We start from the raw sequence: 9,889 nt of genomic DNA on the forward strand, positions 1-9,889 counted from the left end.
TCACCAATATAATAAGGGGGTGAGAACAGCTAATTTCCAAACTTTCTGCCAGATCTAAAATCTTATGATTGTAGGTCAAAGGTCAGAATGCCATCCACCATTCTAAGACTGTCAGGGCCTGGGGCCTGCTAACCAAATAATAGCTAGGGGAAGGATTTGAAAGGGGAAAGAAGATCTATTATTAGTTTGTTGAGGAGAAAAGCAGTAAACAATGCTGCCTGAATGGAGAAGGAAGGTGTTATGGAGCTGGTAGTGTTACATGGGAGACATTGTGCATTGTGGCTATCACATAGAAGCCCTGGGTTCAAGTATTGTTTTTGACTCATTCCAGCTGTGCAACTACTATTAACTCCTGAGGCCTTTCTTGATCCTCCCCAGTTTCTAGTGCCTTCAGCCTCCCAGAAATAACTTTGCATATATTTTGCATTTTTTTAAAAAAGAGGAAGAAGAGAAAAAAAAATCAAAAGCAATCAATACGATAAAAAAAAATCTGACGTTAAATTCAATGTTCCACACCAGCTTCAGTCCCCCCACTCCCCAAAGAATCGAGATATCTTCTCATAGCCAAAGCTTGTTCTCTGTAAATTTGCAACATTCATTCTTCCAGAGAGTGTAAGCCTGTTTGGCCTCTTCTCTCATTAAGATGCCTGCAAGCAGTGTCATTTTGCATTTCTCCTGGGCCCCCAGCAAGAGAAGCACACCGCAGATCCTGCTTTTTGAAAAAAGCACCAAGTCCCCGCCCAGCTCAGCTAGCCAGGTCTTTCCATGTCCTTGCTCATTTCCCCTCTAGACTGCTGGCCAGTCAATCTAACCTCTCTGCCAGCCAGAAGCTGCTGGGGACTTTTCCTCCCCACGCTGGGTATGAAAGGTGACACTTTGTATTGACTGGGGAGGTGAGGGTGGGGGTGATTAAGAAATAGTCTATGGACCCTTTTCATCTACTTGAATTTCTGCAGGTGGGATACTCTAGCTTCTACATTTCTTTTCATCTTATCCGCCTTGCCCTTGAACAACCCGGGCTGAAGCATCATTTCTCTCCTCTCCATCCCCCTTTCTTTTTCATCTTCTTGGGTTGCATGGTTGTTGTTTTGTTTTGTTTTGTTAACTCAGCACACCATAACACACATTGTAATTCTCTGGAATTGTCCAAAGAGATGATAAGAGGTAATAACAAGGCATCAATCAACTGAGAAGGAGGTGGAGGCCTGGAGGGGAAGATTAAGAACCTTCCCAAACTTGTAAATTAAAGGAGAGGAGGAACCAGATGGACCTGTACAACCTCCCAGAAAGACAGGCCTCCTTCTATCCCAGTCTCTCCCCCAACTTTGGGCAAGACTTCAGCCAGAGGCCCTTTCTATCCTGTACTTTTCCTTGGTTTACATATAAAAGGTATGCGCTTGGGGGGATAGGGGGAGAAGGAGGCAAAAGGAACTATTCCTCTTGTTAGCATGAAATTTGAGATAGAAAGGTCAGCAAAGAGAGATAGTGAAATCTGCAACTAAATAAATGGGAACCCCAAAACCCCCTTCTTAGGAAGAACAGTAGTGCATAAGTACACCAGTCAAACCTTAGACAAGATACCCGATTTTGGAGGCCCAGAGTTGCCATAGCTTAAATGAGCAGACAGAATGAGCCATGCAAATCCAGACATGTGCAGGTAAATGCATGGGAGGGTAATTAGCTATTTTTATCCCTTTCTGTTGAGAGCCTGCCAAGGAGATTCTCTGACCAAGGAACCAAGCCTGAGACTTCTTCTTTCACAATAGGAATCATTCCACCCTTCTCACAAGGGGGAAGACAGCTCCTGACACACAAGTACCTCTTCTCAGCCTAGTACTGGTGTGGGTTGGGTTCCAATCATGCCTCCTTTCATCTTCTTTCCAATCACTGGCTTCTCTTTCCTCCAAGGTGAGGTGTCTAAACAGAAGGCTGCTCCAGTCCTGACTCTTAAAGCTATATGGGATCCCATCCATATGAGTATGTACACACACACACAATCTTGGAAATTTGCATTGACAATCTATCTGCCCCCAATAAGAAGTAAATACAGCAAGTGAGATCAGTTGCATAGATGGAGTTTGATTCCCTGTGTTTCTCAGGTGTGATAGGAATAATATCTACTACTAATTTAGTTGGGGATCATGACAGCAAAATCAGACAGCTAGAAATTCACCACTTATACTAGGAAAGCCACTGCCATATAGTCTCATTTTCCCTTAAAAAGGCGATGAAATCATCCTCTAAGATTTAATTGGTCCGACTAAGGCTCAGACAACTGGTATTACTTCCTGTTGGAGTCAACACACCTTTTTGACTTGGCCGTCATTATAACAAATGTGAAGGCCAGAGCAGTTGTACTCAGTTGAACCAATGGTTGACTATCCTTTCAATGTCATTGTTTAATAAAATTCCTTTTGTTAAAGGTTATATAGCCTAAAAGTGGCTCACTTCCAAACCCAACAATCAGATTTAGGCTTTATCCCAAACACCAAGACAACCAACTTCTGAGATAATTCTTTGAGTTAAGCTCAGAAGTGGAGTAGGTTGGGACTCTGTTGGGGTTCAGGAAACCGAAAGAATCATCAAATTTTTATTAGTTGTCTCCCATGAGCCAGAAATTGTGCCTGGTGCTTTTTAACAAAGGATACAGAGACCAAAAGAAAACAGTCCCTGCTTAGCTCACACTCTGTTGGTGGGACACAACACATGAACATACAAGTATACACAAAGTAAATGCAAGATGATATTAGGGGAAGCATTAGATGCTAAGGGATCAAGAAAAGCCTCATATAACCCTGAGATGGTGTTTGAGCAGAGCTTTGAAGTAAGTTAGGAACTCTAACAGGTTGCTATAAGTAGGATATACATTCCAGGTATGGAGAATTAGACTGTGTAAATGAGAAAAATAAATGGTATAGGATGGTAGAGTTCTATTGGAAGAGCACTTGGAATCAGACAGCCTGGATTTAGCCCCAACTCAGCCAATAACTAACTAGCTTTAATTGGGGTCTCTCTAGGTCTCCAACTCTGTCTCTCTCTGTCTCTGTTTCTGTCTCTGTCTCTCTGGTTTTGTTTTATTTTTCAATTCGTCTAGTGAAAAGATTGGATTAGATCTTCTAGATGTAGGCATCTTGGTACAGGGGAGAGTGTGCTGAGCCTTTGGTCAAGCCATTTAATTTCTATGAGCCTTTGTTTCCCTCATTTGTAAAAGGAGGGAGATTGGGCTAGATAGCCTCTAACATCCTTCCTAGTTCTCTCTCTCTTTCTCTGACCTTTTGATTCAACAATCTCTAAGATTCTATTCATTCTACGAGTTATGATAGCTGGAGAGGTTGGTGTTAATATTATCACTCTTCCCCCCATTTTATAGATAAACTGAACAGCTAGTGTCTAAGGTAGGATTTGAACTGAGGTCTTCCTGGTTTCAGGTCCAGCAGTCTATCCACTGTGCCACCTAGAAGATCTATATGGATATAAACAAATTAAATACAAGGTAGTTTTCGGAAGGAGAGCAGTAAGGGCTGAAGTGATCGAGAAAGAATTTATGTGGAAAGTGCAGCTGGAGATGAATAGTCAGAACCATGTCATTCTCAAAAAAGGCAATCCAGCTGCATTTTCTCTTTCAATTCAGGGGCATAAGGGGACAGAATTACAGGAATGCAAGAGAACAAACACAACCTAAGTGACTTTAAATGATTAGAGACACATCCACCCACCTTTGCTATTGTTTCTTAAATCCATATAAAAGATGCACATCTTGATTTTAACATAGTTGAACCAACATCCTTGTTTTGTGATCCTTTTTGACATTTTTGTTTCTATAAAGCAGATTGGTTGTAGTTATTATTGGTCTTAGAATTATGGGTGTGTAGTTGGAATCAGTGGGGATACATACATACATACATACATATATAGTTGTTCTTTTGATTCTCTTTTCTCAGAGCAGTTGATAGCACTGCTTTCATAAGTCTTCCTTTATTTCTCTGGATTCTTTGAATTCATCAAATTTGTTAAACTATAATAAAATTCCATTACATGTACACAGTGTAATTTGTTCAGTCCTTCACCCATTAATGGACCTCTTGTTGGTTTCCTTTTGTTTATTTCATCTTAGGTATTACAAATAGTGTTCATAAGAATATTTTTATGCAGACAAGGACTTTTCTTTTCAATAATGCATGGGGCATGGTCTCAGCAGAGAAACCATTGGTTGTAAGTATTATTTTATCCTCATTTCACCCATGAGGAAACTGAGTTTCATAGTAGTAGAATGGTTTGTCAGTGGTCACAACTAGTTAGGGATAAAGATAAGAATCCCAGTCTAACTCAACCTGGAAGCATGGTCTACTGTGTAAAATGTGTAAATTCATTTTCCACTCACAGCAGTCCCCTTGAAATAGGTTAGCTGAGGTAATAGGATCATATCTGTAAAATTGGAGGGGATCTCAGAGGTCAACTTGTCCAAACCTCCATTACACAGATGAGAAACCCTAAGAGGTTAATTTTTTAAAAATTTGAACCCAGGTCCACTGACTACAGAGCTGGTACTTTCCCCCTTTACCACTCGATCTCCTTATCCAAGATGGTTTTTGATCAAAGTGTCATGGGGCACAGAGCACCCCAGAATTTCTCTGGGGCACATCAAGGAACCTTCTCCTTGAGAAACTAAACCAGAGGACAGATAACGCCTAGAGAGATAAGCTGAACCAAATAGGACTGAGCTAGCTTCGGATTCCTACCCTTCATTCTGGTCTCCCTTATCCTGGGGAGATAAATTTGGGTATGGCTGCGGCCTTTGTGTTCTGAAGAGGGATCTGTAGCCACCCCTCACCCAATTCCTCTAGTCACTACCAGTGGGGGATGGTCCTCCACTCCTCACCCAATTCCCCCAGCTACCACCAGTGGGGGATGGTCCTCTCTCACTAAAGGAACTTTTCACGGGCAGATGATCCACCCCCATCAGTTCTCTATAAAAGTACCTTCCAGTCTCCTGTTGGAGGAGATTTGGTACCTCTGAGCCATGTGTTTTATGCCAATCTCCCCATGAAAAGTCCAAGGATTTCTTTCATGGTTTCCCTCCCCCCACCCTTTCCTTTCCTTGCTCCTAAATAAACTACCACCTTATTCTAACTACTTTTTGTGTGCAAGAGGGTGTAATTCTTTAAAGAGGAATTCCCAAGAACCCCAACTCCTACCCTCACCCGTACCCCATTTCCCCCCATATCAAAAGCACCAAGACTAAACCAACCTTCTCACATTTCTGATTAGCTAAAAGAATTCCTCCCCTCCCCCTTCTTCCTGGTTGGAAGATAGGGGGTGGGGAGTTGGTCTGTGCAGACTTTCCAGTAAGTAAATTGAAGAAAATCATTGTTCTCACCATTCCCCACCCCCAACTTAAACCTTAGGGATTCCATCAGTAACATACATCTGGTGTTTTCTGAGACTGTCCTAATTTCCAACATTTTGGCCCATTCACAATTTTTAAAAAAATTAACTTATAATGGTCCAATTTTGAGTTCAGAAAACAAGGTCACTCCTTTTTGAAAACGTGATCACGAATATTGCATAATCACAAGACCAAAACTGGGAAATTTTATATATATATGTGTGTGTGTGTGTGTGTGTGTGTGTATTACAATATATTATATATGTGTATGTATATATGTATATATGTGCGTGTGTGTGTGTGTGTGTGTGTGTGTGTGTATTAGAGAATACGTTGGGGAAGCAGTTTGCAGGGGAGACCTGGAAAGGAAGGGTGTGTGGCTGTAGACTAGGTTCAGGTTGTTAGGACTGCAGGCTCGTAAGTTGTCAGAGACCTTAGAAATCATCTAGTTAAAAGCCAGAATTTTACAGATGAGGAAAGAGAGGTATCCAGTAGAAGCACGGAAAGAGGACTTACTTGGTATTAAGCAAGGGCCAGGGTCGTGGACTCATTAATACTATTACGCATTTGTACAGCGTTCCAGTTTGCAAAAGCCTTTCATATGCTGTATCACATTCGATTCTCCCAACAGCCCTCAACTGCAGAAGTGTTTTATCTCCATATTAGAGATGCAGGCTCTGAAGGCCAGAAAAGTGAGGCGCCTTGCCTTAGATCTCACAGGCAGTCCCCTGAATCCACGTCTTCTTGTCCCTCTTCCCGACCCCCTCCTCCCCCAAGTCTGATGTTCTTTCCATTCCACTGTACTGCCCCCCAAACCTTGGGACTCATCACCTTATTTCAGAAAGGGGAATGGAGTGAGGAGCGGACAAGCGGGAACCGCTCAGATTGGAGAGGAGCAGGGACAGAGGGGGAGGTACCTTGACCGTCTTCTAGCCTCTCCAAGCAACAACAATAATAGCTTTAATGGTAATCAATAGTTCACGTTTCTATAGTGCTGGAGAGCACGAATACGATCTATAGAGGCCAGTGAATTCCAGCGTGTCAGAACCAGTTTTCCTTCTCTATCTCCCTTTCTTCCTAACGTGGGACCTTGCACATAGTAGGCGTTCAATAAATAAATGTTTGATGAATTAAACTGTACTAGGGGAGGGAGAAACACGCATGTTATTCCAGCCCTCGGGTAATCCTACTGCAGAAAAGCTTCCCCCCGCAGTCTAACAATAGCATCCGCTGAGGCTGCAGTGCCCAGTCCCGAGTCGGGGGGTCCCTGGAGCCTTTGGCTGTCCCGGGCTGAAGCTGGGTGTGGAGCTGAAGCGGGGCGGGTGAGGACTCCGAATCGGCTCTGGGGATGTAGCCAAGGCCGGCCCCCACCCCTCGCCACACCCATTTTCCGAAGAACTAACAGATGTGCTGTTTGGTTAAGGCTCTACCCCAGCCAGAGGAATTCCTCTGAACCCTGTGGTCAAAAGCATCAGCTTCCTGGGAAGCCAAAGCTACGAGCAGGAGGAACCGGGCCGAGGGAGCGGGGTTCCGGTGGTGAAAGGCGCGAAGTGATCGTGCAGCACACTAACTGGAGTTGGAGAGGGGCTGGGGGTTAGGGAATGGGGGAAGGGGTAGGCGAGCGGGCCCAGGAAGGGGGTGGGGATGAGATGGGAGCCGGAGGGCGTTAAGGATGTCCGGCAATATAGCCAGTATCGAACAACAGGGAGAAAGGAGTAGGCGCCGGGAGCTGGACTGGAGCTGGAGCTGAGCCCGGGCTGGAGGGGGGCCGGAGCTGGGCGTCGCTTCCTCACCTCTAGAATAGAAACCGAAAGCCAGAGAGGAGGAGCTTGGGACCCCGCCTCCCTCGCAGTCCCTCCCCCTCGCCGGCCCCCACCCACCCCGGCCCTGGCCGGGGCCACAAAACCTCGGAGATTTAAATAGATTGCGCCCTGCGCTGTGCGCGGAGTAGACGGGAGCTGCGGCTACAGCAGCTGCACTGGCTCCCAGCCCCGGACTATGCGCCTGAGCGGCCCCGGAGCTCCCCCGCCGCCCCGCCCGCGGCGCCGAGCCGCGCCCACCCGCCTGGGAACCAGGTGAGCTGGGACTAGGGGCGCCGGGAGTCGCTGGCGGCTGGGGAGGGAGGGAGGTCTTGGATCCTGGGGACTCCGTGCTCTCCTCCTGCCATGCGCCCCGTGCGGGGCAGTTAGGAGCGGGATCCCCAGCCCGGGACCGAGATAGCCGAGGGCACAGAGGCCCCACCGAAGGGAGGGGATCGGGAGCGAAGGGAAAGCGGGAGCCAGGCACAGGGATGGCTGAATACCTTCCCCCGCCTCGCTGCCAACATCATCATCACCGAGAGGGAGCAGGAGAGCCTGGGCTACCGAGACTCGGTTCTTGGCCTGCCCGCATTCCAGCCTCCGGAATAGGGTCTCGAGTTGTGAGCCATGCCTGCTCCCTCCTGGTCCCCTGGTCCTCAGAGTCCGGGTTGCGGGTTTGGGAGTGGGAGGGGGGAGGCGATGGCAGCCAGCGCGCATCATTCTTTAGCTCCTGGCCTCTATGGTCCCTGTGCAGCATTCTGCAGGCCGACCGAAAGAACCCTGCTATCTGGGGCCATCTCCCCCGTCTGGCCTGCCCACCCTTAAAGGCAGCTAGCTAGCTGGGCGAAAATTGGGAATTTTCCCCCGCTGATTTTCAAGAACTGTCCCAGAACAAGCTGTCTTACGTCTTATTAGCCAGCAGGGGGAGACGACGAGCGATGAGAGAAAGGCCTGAGCTTGTGTCCAGGGAATAGAGGGGTGGGAGCCAGAGAGAGGGCATCTCTTAGGCTCCTGGACACTTGCCGTAATCTAAAGATATAGATGTTTGTACTGTACACAGCAGCCCTCCCCCCCCCATCCCCTCTACTTAACCCATCCTGCAGAGAAACATCAGGCTTGCCCTGAAGGCTCATCTCCAGCTTAGACGAGCATTTGGCATCCTCATCCTTTGCCACCCCTGGAGCAGGAGAGCAGAAGCCTCCTAGGGTGATAACCCCAACCGAGGGCAGACTCTCTGCTTGGCACCCTGTCTGCGCAGCCCCGCCTGACTGTTTGCTCTCAGAGAAATGTTCCCCACTCACTCTGCCTCTCTCTCTTTCTTTCCTTGTCTCTCTCTGCCCCTCTGTCTGGGATTTCAGAGTAGCTGCTGCTGGAGTGGAGCCCAAGCCCGCCGCCGGACGCTATGGGCGACCCCACAGGCTGGCCCAGTCTGTAGAATGGTAGCACACAGTAAGGTGGCAGCCGACAATGCAGTTTCAGCAGACACAAGAAGAAGACTCAACCCTTCTCCATCTCCTTCGTCCCACCGGGCTGGCCGGGAACATCCCAGCTCACAGCCCAGACCCCAGCACGGCCTGGCCCCTCAACATGGTGCGGTGGCCCTGGCGGCGGCGACCCAGGGACAGGGGGACACTCACTTCCGAACCTTCCGCTCCCAGGCGGACTACTTCAGCATCACCCGAGCCAGCGCCCTGTTGGACGCCTGTGGCTTCTATTGGGGCCCTCTGAGTGTGAACGTGGCCCATGAGAAACTCAAGGGTGAGCCGGTGGGGACCTTCCTGGTCCGGGATAGCCGGCAAAAAAACTGTTTTTTTGCCATCAGTGTTAAGATGGCTTCAGGGCCCACCAGCATCCGGGTCAACTTCCAGGCTGGTCGATTCAACCTGGATGGCAGCCGGGAGACCTTCGACTGCCTCTTTAAGCTGCTGGAACATTACCTGAACTCTCCCCGAAAAATGTTGGTGACCCCCCTGCGACAACTAAGGGTACGGCCCCTGCAGGAGCTGTGTAGAAAGAGCATTGTGGCCACCTTTGGAAGGGACAACTTGGGCAAGATTCCTCTAAATCCTGTCCTTAAGGACTACCTAAAGTCTTTTCCTTTCCAGATATGAAAATCTGGAAGAACATGGTGGCAGCATTAACTATGGTTTTTTTTTGGGGGGGAGGGGTTGGTATTGGTTTTGTTTTTCTCTTGGGTAGGGGGAATGGAAGTAAGAGGGAGTTGATACTGATTTTGTATGTGGTTTGGTGAGTATCGTGGAAGACCCATAGAAAAGGAAGAAAGCAAAGCCCCCTCCCCAGGAAGGAATGTCCTTGGGTGGAGCTGTCCCACTCCCTGGGTGCTTCTTCCCTCCTGCCTAAGAGGCAACATTTATTTTTCTATTATCTTTAATGTATTTGGGACAGGGACCCGTACACTTACCTCCCTTCCCTCCTAATGTTTACAGACATCAAATATCTTTGCACAAACCAGGGGGTCTCTGGCAGAATTTTTCTGCTGTGCAGAAACTTATTATTTTATATTTTTAAAAGAAAATAATGTAATAAACTTTATTATAAAAGTTTTTTTTAAACAAAAAAAGAGAAAAATTTCTGATGTGTTCATTACCCTGGGGTTGGTCTGCCTTCAGAGAGTTTTGAATCATCCTGAGGGTGCTTCTGGGATGGGAAAGGAAGGGATCCATGATAGTACAAAGAGGGGGCA

The 9,889-nt window shown here is 47.4% G+C and overlaps 1 protein-coding gene across 1 annotated transcript; it reads left to right on the forward strand.

Moving 5' to 3' along the window:
- Positions 1-7,342: 7,342 nt before the first annotated feature.
- Positions 7,343-9,684, forward strand: SOCS1 (suppressor of cytokine signaling 1). The gene is made up of 2 exons (XM_043976689.1): positions 7,343-7,461; positions 8,544-9,684. Exon 2 carries the CDS (start codon positions 8,622-8,624, stop codon positions 9,294-9,296), a length of 675 nt encoding a protein of 224 aa, XP_043832624.1. The 5' UTR covers positions 7,343-7,461; positions 8,544-8,621; the 3' UTR covers positions 9,297-9,684.
- Positions 9,685-9,889: the final 205 nt, after the last annotated feature.

The sequence above is a fragment of the Dromiciops gliroides genome, chromosome 1 (genome assembly GCF_019393635.1).
Source record: "Dromiciops gliroides isolate mDroGli1 chromosome 1, mDroGli1.pri, whole genome shotgun sequence".
NCBI lineage: Eukaryota > Metazoa > Chordata > Mammalia > Microbiotheria > Microbiotheriidae > Dromiciops > Dromiciops gliroides.